The 22,141-nt window shown below is 40.7% G+C and overlaps 2 protein-coding genes across 3 annotated transcripts in view; one reads left to right on the forward strand and one right to left on the reverse strand.

Moving 5' to 3' along the window:
* Positions 1–4,249, forward strand: part of LOC109417065 (uncharacterized) — a 117,031-nt gene extending 112,782 nt beyond the window's left edge. For both annotated transcript variants that reach the window (XM_029869867.1, XM_029869868.2), the window contains exon 8: positions 2,821–4,249. In XM_029869867.1, the coding sequence (XP_029725727.1) occupies positions 2,821–3,127 (307 nt within the window). In that variant the 3' untranslated portion in view covers positions 3,128–4,249. The remainder of the gene's footprint in view (positions 1–2,820) is intronic.
* A 13,094-nt stretch (positions 4,250–17,343) lies between these two features.
* LOC109417063 (protein lethal(2)denticleless) lies at positions 17,344–20,438 on the reverse strand. Its single transcript, XM_019691182.3, has 2 exons — positions 20,001–20,438; positions 17,344–19,932 (listed from the first exon to the last, which is right to left on the reverse strand). Exons 1-2 carry the CDS (start codon positions 20,041–20,043, stop codon positions 17,855–17,857), a joined length of 2,121 nt encoding a protein of 706 aa, XP_019546727.2. The 5' UTR covers positions 20,044–20,438; the 3' UTR covers positions 17,344–17,854.
* Between the last annotated feature and the right edge of the window lie 1,703 nt (positions 20,439–22,141).

Genomic DNA, 22,141 nt, shown 5'->3' on the forward strand with positions numbered 1-22,141 from the left:
ATCAGGGGTTCTCAAACTTTTTCAGCTTGCGACTCGCTTTTGAATTTCACAGAGTTTGGCGACCCAACAGCACGTTTCTTCATAAAGTCTGTCACTTTTTTGCAAATTTAAACAGACTTTTTGAATAAATACATTTTATCAGTTTCATAGGCTTTGACAAACTTACGTCACGCAACACGCAAACTATTTTTTTTTAATGTCTAAGTAAGGTTAAGATGTCCAAATGTTCAGCTGCTGTAAACTCTTAGTCTATAGAATTTGAGATAAGTTTCAATTTTATACAATTTAACAGATCTGGCTCCATGAAACACTACAGAACAGGTTTAAAGGTTTGTACATTCTAGAAATAATAAAAAAGAGACGAACCAGCTCAGGGGTGAAAGTCTCCAAAATAAAGTAAAAAAAAAAACAAACGAAAACTGTACATAGTTTTTGTAGATATAGTGGCAATTTTATGCTTCTGAAGAATTTTAAAAAATACTTCAAAACGAAAGATTTGGTTAAAAATGCTAAAAAAAATTACAGCGAATTCAGTAGTTTTTAGAATTATAGTGCTGCTGGATGTTCAGATGAATCCTCTTGAAATTTTAATCAAATCCTTCATACGCACTCGATTATATTTTTATTTAAACCCTTTTTCAGTTGTTCTAATTTCCGTAATAATTCAAAATATCAAAATTGAGCAGAATTTTACAGCAGTTTAGCTTTACTGAAGTCCGGTAAAGGGAAGGTTTCATGTCGAATTTTGGTAATTTTTGCTTTTTTTATATTTCTAAAAATGTTTGATATTTTAACCAAGATTTTCACTGTTGATCTTGAATCTTCTGATTAAAATCTAAGAGTTTCAGAATCGATTTCACAATGCAGAAAAAAGTTCCAACATTCATATAACTCCAGACTAAGACTTTACAAAATTTTGAATGGAACTAAGGAGACATCGAATTTATAAAAATAAATCTGCCGAATTGGAGAAAGTATTTGTAAATAAGAAAATGACAAACAATTTCATTTGACATAAATTAATTAAGACTTTTATTACAATATCGCCCAAGCCTTCGCGACCCACCAAAAATCAGCCCGCGGCCCACCAGTGGGTCGCGATCCATAGTTTGAGAAACGCTGCTTTAAATAAAATCGTAAGTAGTGTCGATTCAAGTTTTGGTGGAATGTTTACAGCGTTCCTAATATATTTACTAAGAAAGTTACCTTTCGAAATCGTTGGCAGAATATCTGGAAGATCCATAAATGCAATTTCTGAATAAAACGGCACAATAGGGCGCGGTTTATTTTTTAAAGTTGTTTAAAACTGGAGTTCGTACGTATGCTTTTCTAGATTTAAATAACATAAAAAGGGAAACCTTCTAGCACAGAGAAACAGACGTCACACTCTGATCGCTTCACATCGATCACCTTTTTTTAACGGTTGATTCAAATATTCAGTAGTAGGTCGATTGACCACTCGCTTTGCTCATATCGTTTTTGCTCCTATTTGACGTTTGCTCACTACCGCCATCTAGTGGCGGCCCGGCCAACCACAGTACGTTTAGCATTGAGGGCAATTACGTATTCGTGACGATGTTTTTTTTAAATGAAATTTGTTCGAAGTGTTACGTCTGTTTCTCTGTGCTTCTATTTTGAGCCAAAAATATTGAGATTTAGCCATGCAAACGCGTTGAATTTTGAGTAACAAAAAGATGCTTTGACTTCATGAGGAAACAAACTGACATCGTGTTGCATAGAATCAAAAGAAGTTTTTCGCTCAAAATCCAATCAGTGTTAATTAAAATTTATCACTGCACTCTACATAATATGTATGTGGATAACAGTGAAATCATTTTCAAATACAGCTTTGTGATTTTGAGCGGAAAACTGCTTTGGAACAGTAAATGATTAAACACGAATGTTGTTGTTTTTTCGGATAATCAACCGAAATGGTATGTTAATCATACGTAATGCCTGATGTTCATAGGCTTAATCTGTGTTGAAAAATGGACAAATTGAGTGGAAAAATTGCGAAAAAATCCACGTAGTTCTGGTGGGGTTTGAGCCCACGTCTCCCCAAGTTCGCTAGACAGCTGCGTTAACCAACTTCGCCACAGAACCGAAGGAGATGGTGAATTGCGAGGAAAGAACGTGGGGTGAGGTGGGCGTTGGATTCAGGTTGGCTTTCTACTTCACAGAGTTGTTATTTGTTCTGTGGCGAAGTTGGTTAACGCGCTCTGTCTAGCGAACTTGGGAAGACGTGGGTTCAAACCCCACCAGAACTTCGTGGATTTTTTCGCAATTTTTTCACTCAATTTGTCCATTTTTCAACACATATTGTGCCTAAGAACTTCAGGCATTACGTATGTCTAGTTAATGATTGCTGATGATTGAATGAGCCGTCTCATGATTGTTTCAATTTTCAACCGATTCTAAATTTTTTGAATAACTACAAAATTGATTTTTTTATGAATGAGAGTTAATGGAGTTCTATTCAAAACTCCTTTTTCTGAATTGCTAAAAAAAGTTCTTAGTTAATAACTGTGGAAATGTTCACAGAATTCTTAACCCTCTTCGTGCATTAGGGTCATTATGACCCCTGAACGTGCACTATGTCAGCGAGGTGAGCGCAAGCTAATTCACGAAGAAGGTTAATACCGTCCGAGGTGGGAAATCAAGAACTAAAAGATGAATGCTTTCAGCATTTTATACGATTGAATTTACCGAATTCACTTTCATTTATTATCAGGTACTTTCACATACGAGTTGAATGGTTGTCTGGGAACTTACAAACACCCCAAAGAAATAATAACAATTGACCTTCCCCATCTCCCGCAGACGAACGCCAAAGTCCTCCTCCGCACTGGGACCCTCACTGGGTGGTTCCAACAAACCGTCCCGCCATCAATCGCAGCACGGTGCTACTCCACCGCCACCGCCTCAGCAGCCCAAGGCCGAAATGAAGGAGGCCGGCTGCCAGACGCTCAGCACAGGCGACATCGTTATCACAAAGATCTTCTTCAAGGAGGAGCAGGATAAGAAACCGGAAAAGACCCTGACCAGCAGTGGGTCGGCCAAGCGCAACGGCCTGGACGGAACGGAGATTCTGGTACAACAGCAACAGCAGAATTCCGTCAGGGCCTGACAGGGTCAACCACCGGTGGGGAACCGGTATGGTAGTGGTGGTAGTAGAAGGGGTGCTGAAAACGGTGGACAAACGCGCCCCGGAAGCGCAGCAGTCTACCACCGGAAGCAACAGCGAGGTGGACGATGTGAATAGTAGCCGTTTTGAGGAAGGGTGCTTTTCGGTTTTTTGGACGGGTTCTTGTTTTCAGTATAACGTTAGAGTGAGTTAGCAGTTGTGGACGCAGATATCAAATATCTGTTGGAACCGGAATGGACGAGTGAGCAAAGTTTGATTCGTTGAGCAAGCATAGCGATGCTGTATGATTCGAGAGAGTGAAGCAATAATTTATCGGTTATCTATAGAATCACATATTTTTAATGAACATTTGAACGTTATAACCCCGTATTTATGAAAATCCATTCGATGAGAAACGCGTGTTCAGGCTATGGATGGAGCAAGACTAGGCGAAACCCTTTATATCAATTGTATAATAGAAAAGTTATTAGTAGAAAGTGAGCAACATTTCAGAGGATCAATATCAATATTATTATTTTTTGATAGTAATATATTTAACGAAGCATCAGAGAAGAGATTTTTCCAAACGAAAATCATTGTAAGCATAGCTATACTCTATCTTGAGACTCATTAAACATTACAAACAAAGGTATCACAGCAAAGTGAAAGGATCAAAATTTTTGAAGCTGATAGGACGTTGATGAAATTTTATACACGCTGATAGTTAACATGAAAGAAGGTAAAAGTTGTATCTAGCAAACCTTGTTAAATGATCAAAATTGCTTCCTAATATATATATACCAATAAAACAAGCATATAGACGGCAGACTTAGAGAACAAAAAACAAATCACATTCGAAAGTAGGCACGTACGTAGCAAGAAAAAGGAGAATTGACTAACTTTGAAGCAAATACAACCATTATTAACAATTGATATCAGAACTGTGTTTGATGCGTTGAGCAAAGGTGAGAATAATACATCTTAATTCCTAACCTATATTTTACATAGCGAAGGAGTAGTTTTGAAGAGAAAAAAAAAGTGGAAATCAAATATATGCTAACAATAAACTGTATTGAAAGTAAAATACGAAAAAAACGAAAAACAATAAAAACCAATTGAACAGTATTGTCGATGAGTTCAACTGTACTTTCTGAGAGAAACACCATAAACAAAACTCGTTTTCAATCCTGCCTACCGGACTACATATATATTTATATATATATTCTTCCATGCATTACTTTGAGTCTATCTGCAGACAAACAGACTCACTCCTTCTCATTTCCCATCGTTTATTTTTTAACGGGTAATTCAAATAATCTGTAGTACCCAAATCACCCGCTCACAGCGCTCGCATCGTTTTTGCTCCTGTTTGACGTTTGCTCACTAACACCACCTACTTGACGGTTAGCGAAACACAACGTATTTAGCATTGGGCGATAATGTTTTCGTGAATTTTAATCACAATTCGTACCGAGTGATACTTCTGTTTGTCTGTGCTATCTTTGTGATGATTCTGAATACTTCTGGGATAGAAAGTAAGGCCTTGAGTCATTTTTGAACTTCTTTAAATTTCCGTTCCCTGTTGATTTTGTTTGAAAAGTCCAAGGACCTGAATCTTCTTACAATTATTTTTCGCGGAAAGCTTTTCGGTCTACCACCTTTAACATCCACGCCTCGTGGCCGTAGAGGGCAACCGGAAAAATCAGCGTCTGTATAGAGCGAATTTCATTTTCGTTTGGAAGTTACGGGACCTAAGCTGGTTACGCAGTCTGCACAGACAAACAGACGTAACACTCTGATATTTTGCATCGTACACCGATTTAACGGTCTATTTGAAAATTTGATAGTTGGCCAACTGACCACCCGTGGCGCTCGCATCTTTTTTGCTCGAGTTTGACGTTTGCCCACTACCGCCACCTAGTTGATGGTCTGCCAAACTCAGTCCTTTTAGCATTGGGCGAACATGTTTCCGTGACTATGATTTGATTCGAAAAATGCTCGAAGTGTTACGTCTGTTTGTCTGTGCAGTATGTAAAAGGCTCTATTCGAAGCTGCAATACACTTTTTCACTTCACGGAAAACGTCATTGTCACATATCACAAGTGTTCAAAGATAAACAAATTCTACAACAACTTAAAACACATCCCCACATCAATCACTACCACAGCACAAAACACCACTTGGCCTGCCTCTGTCTTTACCCGCTATCATGTACTTCGTCTCGGTCTATCTTCGCTGTCTCTCTCTCTTCAGAGGAGCATCACCCTTACGATCGATGCCAATCAATATCTATCGCAAAGCCTAGGAGCACGAGCGACTGTGTGATGATAGTGCCATTCCTTTGCACGCCAGACCTAGTCATCGCATCTTTGGAGCAATGTTGAACTGTAAATTTGGAAGAACGTTTCCCTGTTCCAATCCATCCAAGGTCACAAACGAGTCTGCGATCCGAATACTTGATTTAACTCATCATCATCATGTTCATGGAACTCTTCCATCACTCTTCCAGAGACTGCAACACGAAATCCACTAGAAAGTTTTCGCAGCATTGCGCTTTTCTACTTAAAATGTCTCTAGAATCTCTGTCACGAACTGCTCATGGGTTCCAATACTGTTACGAACGCGAAGCGTGAAGTGCATTTGAATCCGCACAATTCGGAACAAATTCCTTTTCAACCATTTCCTACACCTAAACCAAGCGAGCCGCATCATAAAACCCCAATCAAATTCGAACAATTATGACTTTTGCATAATAAAATAGGACCCATGATTATAGACGTAGAGCAGAGCGACAATGTTTATCAGCATAACGAAGCAATAGTTATGCGGCTGAGTGGGACTCGACTGACTTTGAGCAGCATGATAAAATGAACAACCTGAAGCGACACCCGATGGAAACCATACCAGTAGCTTAGCAGATCGATAGCATTCTAAATGTAATTAAAATCTATCATTGAACTTGATCTTGAAAAAAAGTTCAGATCGTCATCGGGATCGTGCAAAGTATGAATGGTGAACTAAAAGTTGGTGGCAGTAGCTCCTCCTCTCTGGAGCCACCAAAACTTTGGTGGCAGTAACTTAAATTATTCTGGTCACTTGATTGGATATTTCAAGCCTTCACAAGAGTTGCTACGTGGATGTTAAAATCATTAGGAAGAACATACTTTCTCATTCTGACAATTCTCTTCGGGTAGCCAGTTCCTTTTAAGGAGAATTTTGAGTCCAGAAAGGCCTAGTTGCTACTACACACGATTCAGACGAGTCCCCAATCATTGAATCTATCGAATCTTTTCTCACACTGGCAAGCTAAGGTTCCGAATGCGAGAACGTTGACATGAGCCTAAAAAGGCCTAAATTCTACCACACGCGATTTGGACGTTCGATTTTAACTATTCTCCTCTATTATAGTAGTTTCGGTGTTCGAAAGTAACGCGTTCCGTCTAGTCTGTTGGTTGGCTTACACGGACTGTAATTAGGGATGGGATCATTCATTTGCAATCAGTTACATTCACTTGATGTTAACTCGCTTCAGAAACATCATAGCAAAATAGTTATTTATGCAACAAGTTGCAAAATGATGATTTTTTCAGCACGAGTCGTACATTTATTCAACGAGGCTTGCCGAGTTGGATAAATACGACGAGTGCTGAAAAAATCGAGTTTTGCAACGAGTTGCATACAAAGTTTTTTGTAATTACGAAAAATACCAATTTAGTGCGATCTTTTCTAGCTACACAAACATATATCAGTAGGAACAACGTGCGCGCGCTCATGCTCGCCGGCAAGCATGAGCGCGCGCACGTTGTTCCTACTGATATATGTTTGTGTAGCTAGAAAAGATCGCACTAAATTGGTATTTTTCGTAATTACAAAAAACTTTGTGTGCAACTCGTTGCAAAACTCGATTTTTTCAGCACTCGTCGTATTTATCCAACTCGGCAAGCCTCGTTGAATAAATGTACGACTCGTGCTGAAAAAATCATCATTTTGCAACTTGTTGCATAAATAACTATTTCATTTTTCTTTCAGCTGAAACTTTGTAGCATCAATAATAAAGTCAACAGAAGACAACAAACGCAACATTCCATGTAATTTACATTCACCGCGTGGAGAGCTGCCTTTACAGCTGGCTTACGACTTTGGTATGCGTGTGCGACCCTGATGTTATTCGGCAAACTCTCAGACAAAATTAGAAGGTTAAATTCATCCATACATCGTTTTTTGACAGCATGCTTCTGAACTGAGATAGTAACAAGTGAACGTAACTCTTTGCAAATGAATGATTCCATCCCTGAGTGTAATACAGTATCTCTTCGCAACGGTACCGTGAAACGATTGTGGATTCTGTCATCCTTACCATCGTCGATTCATCATCGCGATAGCTGTGGACAAGAGCAGTGATGGAAAACAGTGAGGAATGCAGCTGAGTAGACACAAACGCAAAGCTATCCTACTCGTGAACAACAGAAGCCAGGATACATTCGCACTTCCCTCACTCGCGAGATAACGAAGCTGGACGCACTCGTGATTGATTCGCAAAGCAGCTCTGAACATTTTTCAATTTTGTGAAAAAACGAATTTACACGGCCGTCAGATTAACTTTTCAGGAACAAAAAAGCACAAAACACTACTATCTGATGGATAATTACTTGTTTTGCTATTACAATCGCACTAAAATGCAATTCCCGCATTTCCACTTGTTCTTCGCGAATAAAAATTCATGAGTGTTTTTTTTTTTGTTTTGCTTCATACTTGTGAAGCAAGCGGGTGCGAACACGGCTTACTCTCGGCACCGTGAGTAAACCGTTTGTTGCTTTTACACTCGCGAGTTGATTCACGGTGAGAGTGTTTCCATCTCTGGACAAGAGTGCTGTAGTGCAGTAAGTATTTGGTCTATTCCCACAGCAAGAGGAATACCACACCAATCGTGCTGCCAAGTGGAAGATTGTGCTGACGCCAACATTTGGTGGCTCCAGAGAGGAGAAGCTACTGCCACCAACAAATATCATGAGCATACTTGCTGAAAGTTTTTTTTTTACTTTAAGTATTTTACGAGGTATTTTCTTTATAATCGTTTATACTCAAGTTACAAAAAAATCGTTATGAATAAATAATAGAGAGCACAAACATTTTCTCTAGCTACACTAATTATCGTAGGTTTAATTTTGTCCACAAATACGTAAAGATATTCTCTAAAAAATGAGATTTTTCTTTAAAAAATGTTTCTTTTAGAAAAAGCCCATCACAATAATGGTGTGTCCCCAGGCCCCACATGTGTAGATCCGACCCTATTTCTACGGATTATCTACGATGAACAAACCTCGGCTGTTCTACACAAATCAGCGTGATGTTGATTCCTTGACGGAATTCCTGAATGAATCCTAGTATAAGTCCTAAAGCAATTGTTGGAGGAAACCCTCGAGGCATTCCCGGGAAATTTACTGAAGAAATCCCTTGACAAATTTTGGGAAGAATCCCGGAACGTCTTTTTAAAGGAACACCGTCATAACATCCCGGAAAAACTCCAAGAGGAATCTCTGGAGTAGTTTCTGAAGAAATCCATGGATAACTTCTTAAAGGATTTCTTGGAGAAAAAAAGGAATTCCAAGATATATTCCTGAAAAAACGTAAGATGAATTTCTGAAGAAATTCCTTTACAAGTGATGCATGGGGTATTCTTGAAGGATTTTATGGATATCTAAAAAAATCCAAGGATGAACTCCTAAAGGATATCTTGGAGAAAATTGGGAAAATATTTCCGGATAACTTCTTGGAGAATGTCCTGCCTCATGTATACATAGTATTACATACCTGTAAATCTATCCTAGAGAATTCCAATACAAATCCCTGGAGTAATTCCTCTAGAAATCCTTGAAGTAGTTCAATAAACACCGGTGGGAATTCCCGGAGGCAGCCCTGAAGATTTTCTTCGATGCACTCCTGCAAAAGGAACCCCTAATTTTTTTTTTTTTTTTTTTTGGAAATATTTCGAGAGGAATTTCTGAAGCAATCACAATAGGGATTCCTGGAGGAATTTCCAGAAAACCCCTGGAGGAATCCTTGAAGGCATTCGCGGAGGAATCACTGGAGGAATGCCTGAATTTATGCCTGAAGGAATCGCTGGAGAAAATCCTGGACAAATTCCTGATGGAATCCTTGGAAGATTTTTTGAAGAATTCCGTAAAAAAATCCAGTTGAAATCCATGGCAGAATAACTGGAGGAATCCCTGGATGAATTGCTGGAAAAATCCTGGAATTCTAGAATGAATTTCTGGAAAAAAAAATTCTGAAGAAATCCCTTGAGGAATACCTGCAGGAATTTCTAGAGGAATTCCAGAAGGAATCCTTGCAGGAGTCCCTGGAGGAATTATTTGTGGAATCTTTGGAAGAATTCATGGATGAATCTCTGTAGGAATTCCTAAAGAAATTTCCGGAGGACATCCTGGATGAATTTCTGAAGGCATTCCTGCAGGATTTCCAGGATAAATTCCCGAAGGAATCCTTAGAGAAATTCTTGAAGGAATCCCTGAAGGAATTCGTGAAAAAATCCATAGAGGAATTTTGGGAGGAATTCCTGGAATATCTCTGGAGCAATCTCTGGAGGAATGCCGGGAGGAGTTCCTAGAGCCAGGATAAAATCCTGAATGAATGAATGCCTGGAGGAATTCCTGAAGGAATGTCTTGAGGGATTGTGGATGGAATGTCTGGAGTAATTTCTGAAAGAATCCCTGAAGAAATTCCTAGAGCAATTCCTGCATGAAATCTTAGAGGAAGCCTAGGGTAATTCCTGGAGATATTCTTGGAGGAGTTTCTGAAAGAATTTCAGGATGAATTCCCGAAGGAACCCTAAGTCGAGTGCTTGGAGGAGTCCTTGGAAAAATTTGTAAAATAATCCCTGGAGCTATTCCTGAAAGAATTCTCGAGAGCATCCCTGGAGGAATTCTTGAAGGAATAACTGGAACAATTCCTGAAGAAACCCCAGAAGAAATTCCTGAAGTAATCTCATGTGGAATTTTTGTATCGTTTTTGACTCAACTGTGAACGTAGTGAATGTGTTTGTGCATAGATAGTAACAATGTGTGTTCAGAATTAGGACCACGGCTTCTTATGGTATCCATAATTAGGAACACATCGTCCAATAACAAAAATATGTCTAGATTAAGGACTGCAAGTTTTTATGAGGTTCAATTTATTTTATACTTGTAGCTAGACAATAAACCAACTTGGTGATATTGTGAAACGGGTCTGGTACGTTTGGCATAAGGCCGTTTGGCATAAGGACGTTTAGCATAAAGTACATTTGACATAAAGGACGTTTGGCATAAAGGACATTTGGTATAAGGGACGTTTGGCATAGAAGACGTTTTGCATAAAGAATATGTGAAATATATTTTACCTCTGGAGAGAAATTAAAGAAAGCTTCAATGCAATGGAAAGAAGGCAAACTTGTTAGTGATGCATTATATTGGATCTCTTATTTTCGAAATAACCTTTTGCTTTCATGAATTTGTTTTTTTTTTGTTCGGAAGGGAAATGTTCCTTCTTTTGTATGTAGGCTGTTCTTTATCGATACAAGCAATTTAGATGCCGGTTTAGAATAATTCTTTCCAGCAAATCATTCTTGTCTGCATATTATATCCAGAAAAATTAATGCATTATAATGTATTATCCTTCTTTTCCTTCTTTGACGTTAAGTATGTAGTTCATTTTTTACTGAAATCATTTTATGCCAAACGTCCTTCATGCCAAATGGCATTATGCCAAACGACCTTATGCCAAACGTACCAGACCCATGGGTACCGCACGGTATACCTGGAAGACATTCTGCACCAAGGGCGTAGCCAGCTTTTCGATCAGGGGGGGGGGGGTGGCAAGCCCCCTTAGCAAATTTGCACCTACTAGCTTTTATACGCAATACGATGAAATTGAAAACTATAACATTATATTCTAAAACCATTGCTTTACCCTTCAGCAGTCACGCTGCTGTATTTTGTACAATACGTTAAAAAAAGCTCGCCTGATCTACGTAAACTAACGTGGTGCTGGTAGCGGTGAGCAATTTATGGAATATTAAGGATTTTTTTTTACTCGTGCATTATATTGCTCTATTTTTCTGGGTAATGTCTAATTGGAGGATTTTTGAAATTTCCGTAATGATGATTGAAGGATTTTTGAAATTTCCGGAGAAACTCTTGAATGAATTTTTGAAGAGAACCTGAGAGAAATTTCTGAAGAAATCATTTTAGGAATTCCTGGAGTAATCCCTGAAAGAATTCCCGGAGCAATTCCTGGAAGACTTCTTGGAAACCTCCCTGAAGAAACAGCTGGATGAATCCCTGGAACAATTCTTGCAGGAATGCCTGGAGGAAGCCGTGTAGAATCCTTAGAGAAATTCCCGGAGGAATCCCTGAAAGAATTTCTGAAATTATAAGTGGAGGAATTTCTGTATAAGTTAGTGGAGGAATACCTAGAGAAATGTCTAAAAAGATCTTATGAGGGAACACTAGAGGAAATCTTAGATAAATTCCTGGAGGATTCCTTGGAGAAATTTCTGCAGGAATGCTGGGAGGAAGCCATAGAATAATTTCAGAAGATATCTCTTGAGGAATTCCTCGAGAAAATCTTAGAGAAATTTCAGAAGGAATCCTTGGTGAATCCCTGAAGCAATTCCTGGGAAAATCTCTAGAGACTGGAGGAATTCCTGGACACACTTCTGAACAAATTCCTGGTAGAATTCTTGGATGAGACCCAACAAGAATTCCTGCCTTGGCGCCACTTCTGTGCAAGGACCCGCACTGAAGAAATCCCTAGGAATCCTGGAGGAATTGCTGACATAATTTCTGAGAGACGTAATTCTTGAAGAAATTCCTGGGGTATTTACCGGAGGAATTCCTGGATAAAATCCTGGAAGAATGCCTGGAGGAATTCCTAGAGGTATTCCTGTGGGAATTGCTAGAGGAATCTCTAGAGAAATTCCTTAAAGAATTACTGGATTAATTTCTAGAGAAATCTTCAGAGGAGTTCTGGGAGATTTCTATTTATTTTTCTGTAATTTATCTATTTCTGAAAAAAATACCTTGAGAAATTCCTAGAGGAATTTCTAGCGGTATTTCTGGAGGAATTCCTGGAGAAATACTCGAAGGAATTCCTGAAATAATTCTTTTGGAGAATCCTTGCAGAAATTTATGGAGAAATTCTTAAGGGTTTTGGTCACCGTTGAGTCGTATATTTAGGGATTGTTGATTTTGTTCGGTGATTGCAACACACTAAAACACGATTTATAACGTTTCGGCCTACTGATTTTTAGCCATCATCAGATTTGTATAAATCGATGTTCTCGCCACCAGTGTGGCTTTACTATACAAATCTTATGATGGCTGAAAATCAGTAGGCCGAAACGTTATAAATCGTGTTTTAGTATGTTGCAATCACCGAACAAAATCAACAATCCCTAAATATATAATTTATGGAGAAATGCCTGGAGAAATTCCTAGAAGATTTTCTTAGGGAATCCCTAGAGGATTTCCTGGAAGAATCCTTGGAGGAACATCTGGAGGATTTCCTGAAGGAATCTTCGAAGGATTATTTGCAGGAATCCAAGGGAAAATCCCTGGAGAAATCTCAGGAGGGATTCCTGGAGTAAGGCCTGAAGGAATCCCTGAAGGAATTGCTAACATAATTACTGAAGGATATCTAGGAGCATTTCCTGCAGATGTTCCTGGAGAAATTCCTGGATAAAATCCTGGAGGAATTTCTAGAGATATACCTGTGGGAATTGCTAGAGAAATCCATGATTACATTCCTGGAGGAATCTCTAGAGGAATTTTTGAAAGAATTACTGGATAAGTTTCTAGAGGAATCTCCAGAGGAATTCTGGGAGATTTCTATTATTTTCTATTTCTGAGCAAAATCCCTCGAGAAAATCCTGGAGGAATTTCTAGCGGAATTTCTGAACGCATTCCTGGAGAAATCTTCGAAGGAATTCTTGAAGGAATCTCTGGAGAAATCCCTGGAGCAATCTCTGAAGCAATTCATGGACGAATCTCAGAAGAGATTCCTGGAAATTTGTTTTAAGGAATCCCTGAAAAATTCCTGAGGGAATTCCTGGGGAAATTCTGAAAAAATCCCCAGTAGATTTTCTGGAATAAATCCTGGAGAAATTGCTGACATAATTTCTGAATTATGTCCAGGAGCAATTCCTGGATCAATTACTTGAGAAATTGCTGAAGAAATTCCTGAAGAAATTTTTGGGGTAATTCCTGGAGAAATTCCTGGATTAAATTCTGGAGGAATGCCTGGAGGAATTACTGGCGGTTTTCCTATAAGAATTGCTGGACGAATCTTTGAAGGAACCATTGGTGGAATTCTTGCAACAATTATTGGATGAATTTCTGGGGGAACCTCTAGAGAAACCCTGAGCAAAATTTTTGAAAAATCAACTGAGAAATTCGTGCAGGAATTTGTAGAAAAAATTCTAGAGAAATTCCTGGAGAAATCCGCCAAGATATCTGGAGAAATTCCTGGGGGAATCCTTGAAAAAATAATCATTGAGAAATCCCAGGGAAAATCCCTGAAGAAGTTCCTGCAGGAATTTTTGGCTGAATTCCTAGAGGAATCTCTGCAGCAATTCCTGGAGGAAAATTTGGAAGTATTCTTGGAAGAAATCCTGAAAAAAATCTGGACGGTATTCCTAGAGAAAATTCTGGAAGAGTTTCTGACGGAATCCCTGAAGGATTTCCTAGTTAAATTACTGGATGATTTACAGACATATTTTATGATAGAACTCCTTTATTAACTCCTGGTGAAATTCCTAGAGTAATCCCTGAAGAAATTACTGGAGGAATGCCTGCGTGGATTTCTGGAGGAATCCCAGGAGGAATTCCAGAAGCAATCCCAGGAGAAACTCATGAAAGAACTTCTGGGGGATCCCTGATGGAATTTCGGAAGGAGTCCCTGAAGCAATTCCTGGAGAAATATTTAGTGGAATTCCTGAAGGAATCCCTGAAAAAAATCCTGGAGAAATCCATGCAAGAATCTAAGGAAGAATCCCTGGAAGAATGCCTAGAAGAATTCCTGGTAGAATTCATAGAGGATTCCTTGAAGTAATTCTTGGAAAAATCTTTGGATGTATTCTTGTAGGAGTCTCTGGAGAAAATCCTTGGAGAAATCCCTTGTAGATTCCCTGGATAAATTTCTTTAGGAATTCCTGGTGGAATTCATGGATGAATCCCGAAAGCAATTATTGGAGGAATATTTCTCCAGAGATTCTTGGATGAAGTCCTGAAGGACTGCATTGAGGAAACTCTGGAAGATTTCTTGGAGGGATCTCTGAAAATAATCTTGTAGAAACTCTTGGAGGGATCCCTGGAGGATATCCTAGAGGAATACCTGTAGGAGTTCCTGTAGAAATCTCCAGAGGAACTCCTGGAGAAATCTCTGGTGGAATTTCTGGTGGAATTTCTAGAGGAATCTCTAGATAAATTCCTGAAGTAATTTATAAAGAAATCCCTGCAGGAATGTCTGGCAAAATTCCTAGAGGAATTCCTGAAGAAATTGAATCTCTTAAGAAATTCGTAAAGGAATGAATACAAGGAATAATACCTGAAGATATCGCAGATGGAAATCTTGGAAAAATTCTGGAGGAATCCTTAGAAGAGAAGAAGAAACTCCAGAAGGAATCCCGGAAGCCATTTCAAGAGTAATTCCTAAGGGAATCCCTAAACAGTTCCTGGAAGAAGAACTGAATTAATTTCTGGAGGAGTTCCTTAAAGAATACAAGGAGGAATTCCCGAAGGAATCTTAAGAAGAGTTCGTTGGAGAATCTTTGGTGGATTTTTTTAAATAAGTTGTTCTTGAAACAATCACAGAAGGAATTCTCGAGTTAAGCCCTACAGAAATTCTTGGAGGAATCCATGGAGGCATCCCTGGAGGATATCCTAGAGGAATGCCTGTAGGTATTAACGGAGGAATCTCTAGAAATTCTCCTGGAGGTATTTCTGGAGGAAACTCTAGAGACATTTTTATGGGAATCCCTGCAGCAATTCCCAGAGGAATCCCTGGAATAATTTTTGAAGGAATCTCTGAAGAAATTCGTGGAAGAATTCCTGTAGAAACTGCTGATGGATCCTTGGAGAAATCCTGAAGGAATTCTAAGAAGAGTTCGTGAAGGAACTCCTAGAGGAATCCCTGTAGCAGTTCCTGAAGGAATCCCAGGAGGAATCCCGGAAGCAATTCCTAAGGAAATTCCTGAACAGTCCCTGGAGGAAGTACTGGATTAATTCCTGGAGAAGTTCCAGAAATAATTCCAAGAGGAACTACATGAAAAGTGTTCCTGGGACCCTGGGGAAATCCTTGGAGGAATTTTCAAAATAATCCCTGGAGTTGTTCCTGAAATAAACACAGAGGAAATTCTCGGGTGAATCCCTGGAGGAATTCTTGAAGGAAATCCTGGAGGTATTTTTGAAGAAATCCCATGAGGAACCCCGGAAGCAATCCCATGAGGAATTTCTCAGGACATCCCAGAAAAGCTTCCTTAACAAATTCCTGGCAGAATCTCTGTAGGAAAAAAATATGAAGGAATCAATGGCTGCAATAATTGTTGGACGAATTATTGTCGGAATCTTTGGATGGACTCCTAAAAGAATGTTTTGAACAATGTTTTAAGGTACTACTGGATTAATATTTTGTTAATCTCTGATACAATTTCTTGTAAGTGTTTCTGGAAGATATTCCTGCTGAAATACTTCGAATTATTCCGGATTGAATTATTGGAGCAATCTTTAGTGGAATTCTTGAATAAATGGAGAAATCCCTAAAGAAATCTCTGAAGGAACGCTTGTAGGAATACATTTAAAAAAATCTGTTGACATTCCTTTGGGAATCCCTTGAAAAATTCTTGCCTGGCGGAATCCTCAAAAAAAAAGCACTGAAACATTCACTGGAGGAATATCTATAGATGTCCCAGGATAAATTCCCGGAGGAATGTCTGGTGAAACCCATGAAGGAATTCTTGAAAAAAGTCTCTGGAGCAATCCATGATGGAATCACTGGAGGTAGCTATGGAAAAATTCTAGGAAGAATTCGTCGATGCATCCTTGCAGAAGTATCTGTAAAAAAAACTCGTGGAGAAGTCTTTTGTGGAATTTCTGGAATAATCCCTGAAGAAGTTCCTGAATAAATGCCTTAAGGAATTTCTAAAAGTGTCCTTGACAGAATTCAAAAAGAAATCCCAATTATTTTGCTCTTAGCATGACGTTTGTTTGAATTGAATATACTAGTGTAAATTCGTGTAGCAGTAGCAAGCACATAACTAAACTCTTTAGCAGCATAGATTTCTACTAAGTCCTTCTTTTTCCCTACCGGAACCGGTTCCGTCATATCGGGAAAATTTAGCATGCTGTTTTTGTGTTCCATGAATAAACTTCACAAAATTTAGCCTTTCAACCAAGCTTGTTATTTGGTGAAATTCTCTGATATGATTGAAGTGGTTCTCTTGGAGAAATATTTGGCGAAATTTCCTGTGGTTCTCGACGTAAAAACGGGTTGATAATTGTGGATAAAAACCATAATTATGTATTAGAATATTTTATTTTTTGAGACATTTTTCCCGAAAGTCTGAATTATTGATAATCTTTGAGTTGGCTCAATTTTAGAAAATAAATCTCGTGGCAAGGGGGGGGGGGGGGCACGGCTACGCCTATGTTCTTCACAGGAAAAAAAATCTGAAGAAATCCATATCTGCAGTAATTTCTGCACGAATTATTGAAGGAATCCGGGGATGAACTTCTAAAGGACTTTTTGTAGAAAATTTCATTGGATTTCCTCGATTAGTTTTTGAATAATCTCTGGTATAATTTTCTGATTTCCTGGAACTCTTAAGGAGAAATCTTCTAAGAAATCTCTAAAGGAATACCTGCAGAAATATCCAAAAGAATCTCTGGTGTAATTCCTTCGGAAATCCCTGAAGAAATTGCTGAAGGAATCCATAAAAAAAAGCACTGGAAGAACCTCTTAAGATATCCCAGAAGAATTTCCCGGAGGAATGTCTGGTGAAATCCCTAGAGGAATTCTCGAAGGAATCTCTGTGGAGCAATCCGTGATGGAATCACTGAAGGAGACTAAGGGAAAATACTGTAACATTTTATACAACCTCGTTTAAACTGATTCGACAAATCTATTGGGCATTATGATACATACATCACTGAAAAATAACTCAACAATTTATAAATTCAAGCATCAACTATATTTCTTTTCCCGTACTTTTTTTTTTTTTGGTAAAAAATACATTCTAATACAAGAGTTATATGTACAAGCATCATATCATCTTTGTTTTTTTGTTAACCCTAATAGGAAGTGTGTGTGTTTGTAAGTATACACTAAAACATGGCATACAAATCGGTGCAGGAAATCTGTTTCACAAATTCACGTACCTACCTAGTACTAGCGGCGCTTCTAATAGAACAGCCTTCACAAGATTCTTCAGTCGTTCGTTATCTTATTTCGATTAGGTGTGGGTAAAGTAGGCATAAGAACACATATTCCATTGTAGGTAGGTGTAAGTAAGGCAGTTAAGTTAGCGAATATCATTAACGCATTTTTTACGTATTTAAAAAAATAAAATAGAAAACCTTCAGACACAAAAAAAAAGCAATCGAAAAGGAACATTTTTCATTCGTCAAAATGGGGGTAGAACTTTTGTTAACTTTTTGGGGTGATAATAAATGGTCAAATTCACGCGTTGGTCCCACTGCCGCCACCGGATCCGGCTCCGGTGCCGGTGCTCGTGGGGGTCTTAACTGTAAAAAACCTAAGAATAGAGGTCTCCGGTGTGCTTGGGCGGCTGCTGGTGGGCGTCCGCGGTTGATGGTGGCCATCGATCGATCCGCACCGGGACCGAGATCTCCGCCGGGGAGTGCTCGGACTGTGGGGACCGGCTTGGTCCTCGGAGGTTTTCAGCATTTGCAGGCGCGGGGAGAGCAGGAGGGACACTTCTTCGGAGGTGGTGGTTGAGGAGGAATCGTATGTTTTTGACGCTTGGAGAAGCTTTTGCTTGCGGATTTTCGTGAGCCAGTCGACGTTTTCTTTGAGTTTGCGCTTGGAGACGTTGACGAGATGAGGGGCGTCTCCGTCGAGGACGAAGTTCGGGAGGTTAATGGTGGGCGAGGAGAGGCCGTTCGGAGGATGGCTGGTGCCCGGTTCGTCCGGATTTGGCGATTTGTGATTGAGATCTGCCATGGTGAGAGGGGATTTGGTGTGGGAGGGAGATTGGTCTTCGCTTTCTTCGAGCACCGTGGACAGACTACGGGAAGAAGCGGAAGATGAAGCGATCTCGAGGGCAGCGATTCCAGACGATCGGGAGTTTTGGTTGGCCGGGCTGAAGAGACGTCGCCCACGGGTTTCGATGTTGGGTCGTTTGATTTCTATGTATGAAGTTGAGGGATCTTCCAGATCGTGTCCATTCATTTCGATGAACGTTCTTTTGGCAGTAGGCTTCTTCTCGACGGTGTTAGGGGTCTTTTCGTTCTGTTCGACCAGCCTCCGGATAGATCGGGGTGTGAACTCCAATGATTTTAGGCGAACTTTCACCGATTCCTGTCGGTAGCTATCGCAGTACTCGGCATGTCCTCTGTATTGCACCTTGGCATCCTCATCGATCTCCTCCGGACCAACTCTCCAGATCTTGTGCCGGGCATCGTCGCTGCAGGTCACAATCCGGATTTCCTGGTGAGTTTGCATCCAGGCCACGCTGGTCACCTCCACTGTGTGGCCACACAACCGCACCAACGGTTTGGGATTGTCCACATTCCAAATGTAGCTCTTCTCGTCGCTGGAACCACTGATCAGGTACTGGCCATCCGGACTAAGATAAGACTTGATGTAGAACGTGTCGTTCTTCAAACCGCTGTACTTCTGGATCGGCTCAGCCGCGTAAGTTGAGATATTGTAACAGTAGATGTGGTTGTCCATACAATTGACATACAATCGCTTCCGTGTGTGGTCAATCAGCAGATTCGTGAAACCCTTTAGTGTCGTTGTTCCGGCGTACGGGAAGCTATGCTTTGGCAACGGATCTCGGTTGTGAGTGGAGTAGTGCCTCCGGACATCCCAGACCTTCACGATCCCATCTCCGGCCCCGCAGGAGATCAGCGTATTATCATCCTGAAACGCCAACCCTGTTATACTACTGCTGCAAACATTCGGCGGAATCTTGGGCGTTGCTCTCGTCCGCTTCCTATATCCGGAAGGAGTCCCAGGTCCTCCAGCGTGTCCACTCACGATACAGTTATCCGCCCTCGGTGCCATATTCGACCCGAAGTAAGCCCTCGAATCCCACAGCACTATCACTCCGTCCCTCCCTCCGGTTGCAAACACCGCCGAATCATTCCGCCTGAACGCCGCCGTCTTCACCGACCTCGAATGCCCGTTGAAAATCCTCATACATTCCAAGCTCGATTCCGTCACCGTAAACAACCGCGCCGTGTGATCCCCGGAAGCCGACACCAAGCTCATATTCCCCGGCATCCACTCGATATCAAACACCGCATTCATGTGACACTGCTTCCCCTCCAGCGCCCGCTCCCCTCCCGGCTCCTCATTCTTCAAATTTGTGTCCTGCAGGGCAATCTTCCCATCCTCGTTTGCTATGGCCAAAATATGCTCCTGCCCTTCACACTTGGCAAATTTCGCCGCCAAAATCGGCGGTGCCGGATTAAAATCCGACGTCAACAGCGACGGCGTGATCCCCTTCCAACTGTCCTGCTCGAGGACGGCCAACCGGGTCATCACCGGATCGTACGACGCCGTAAATCCTTTGGAAGAAACACACCAAATTCATGAAATTTCCTGAATCACATCCCCACTAGGTAGGTAAACTTACCATGTCCGTGCTGTCGCTCGAAGAAATTCAGAACCGAATTCATTTCCACTACTGAATCAAATTCCAGAGCACATAATCCTGATACCTAGAAGAGCACTCGTTATCTGCTGAACAGTTTCTGTTGGCACTGACCCGTGTCGAAAGCGCAGAATTTTTGTGCGGGAAAATTTGGGCGGACTGAACACTTTGGCGCTCTTTGCTTTGACACTCGTCCGTCGTCGTTTGTCCGTTAGCTCACCACCACCGCTTGACTGCAACACTGGCGGCGGGTGCGCGCGTATTTTCTTCGTTTTTTCCTTCACCCCACAAAAAAAAACTAGCTGACGAAACGCGGGAATCAAAACAAATTACGGGAGAATTTCCAGCCGCAAGACGGTCGACCGCGAAGGGAATCGTTCGTCGGGAAAACAACACCAGCTGGATGCGAAGAAAATTTTCTGGCTGGCATCGGTGCGAGCGGGAGACGTGACCGTGATGACAGTTCGCTAGCTGAGCACAAATTTGGCAACAGAGCAAATTGAAGCGATGCTTCAAACACGGAGAAAAATCAATCCAGTTTGAAACAACTAATAGGGCACTGCATGCTGCGGTTGCTAAGGTAATATTTTCTAAGTCTTTGACGTTTCGTGGCCTTGTTGTTTACAGTTTGGACTTTGGAGAATTTTAGTCGACTTTTTGTTTCGTCCTGGAAAATGTGCGCGAAAAAATTAATTCGTACGAGGATTTTGATTGTCTCCATCAGCTGAGTGATTTCCGCGATATCGTTACAGATTCAGTAATGATGGCAGCATCCATATTTCAACCCAGCGCCAGTTGGGACGTCGTGGCCGTACGAGTTCCACCGAACCAGGAGATAATCGTAACCGAAACCTAAATATTTAATGAGGGTAAAACATATTTGAAGCGGATCTTCTACCAGTGTGACGATGCAGATCAAATCCCATAGGACATGGACGATGGAAAATTACCAAGCTCTGGAAAGAATGAGACCCCAGATATGCCGAACCTTTGCTAGATTGCCGCCCTCAAGAGTCTTCTTTCATCCATCTAGATGAACATAACAGCGTACCTCGGTACCGAGCCAAATCAAGCTTTCCATCACATGCCGCTGTAAAAAGGAGGAAGTTTGAATTTCTAATCCACCGTTATTAAGAGTGCGATTAGATGAAAACCAAATTATTTAATATACTTGAATAGAAGCTACAGCGAATGAATAAAAAAGATTTCTAATGGAATTGTGGAACAAATTTTGGTTGAATTCCGTGGGAATTCTGGCATGTATCTGGTTGCGCTTATGGTGGGATTTATAGTGGACTTCTCACAGTTCCCCTTATAAGATTCTTTGAGAGGTTTATTCAGGATACCATCCGAAGTTCCTTCTGAGATTCTTTCAGGAGTCTCTTATAAGATTTCTGAAAATGTTTCATCTTGAATTCCTCTAGGAGTTCTTCCCAGGATTTATGCGGAAACTCCTTTCGTGATTACCCCAGAGATTGCTTCTGGGATGCCGCCAGGAGTTTTGCGAATTCTTCAGGAATTCGATCCGAGATTCTTTCAGGAATTCCTTCCAGGGTACCTCCGGGTACGTTCAATGGCCAAATGGCAAGGTTTGTTGACACCTTGAAGAGGTCGTTACGCAAAATCAACGAGGGGAAGAACCAAGGAAGAACATTTCCGAAACGCTCCAGACTTTCCTTCAAGTATACAGGACTACTCCTAAACTGTAGGACACCTTCGCAGCAGATGCTTGGTCGGAACATCAAGACAGTTCTGGATCTCCTACATCACGATCAACCGAAGCCCGTTGTCCACAATCATCGCCAGGACGAGCAGTTTATCGAAGTCATCGGACGTCAACCACAATGGGCTCTTGGACGAGTGAAGAGGCAGCCATTGAAGAAATTTCGACATCGCTAAGAATTCTGGTGGTTATGTTTGGCCTACAATCCACGAGACCACCAGTGCAACCCCGTTGCGAGTAACCTGGAACACCAAGTTCTGGGTGGCCGAACTTGAACTTGACAAAATTTTCTCTAATTCTTCTAATTTCCTTGAATAAAGAAGTACAAACCAAAAAAAACTCACGATGTGCGCACTTGCTGTAACTCGGTTTAAACTGTCAATGACCGACGCAGCTGATT

This window comes from Aedes albopictus, chromosome 2, assembly GCF_035046485.1.
Source record: "Aedes albopictus strain Foshan chromosome 2, AalbF5, whole genome shotgun sequence".
In the NCBI taxonomy this organism is placed as follows: Eukaryota; Metazoa; Arthropoda; class Insecta; order Diptera; family Culicidae; genus Aedes; species Aedes albopictus.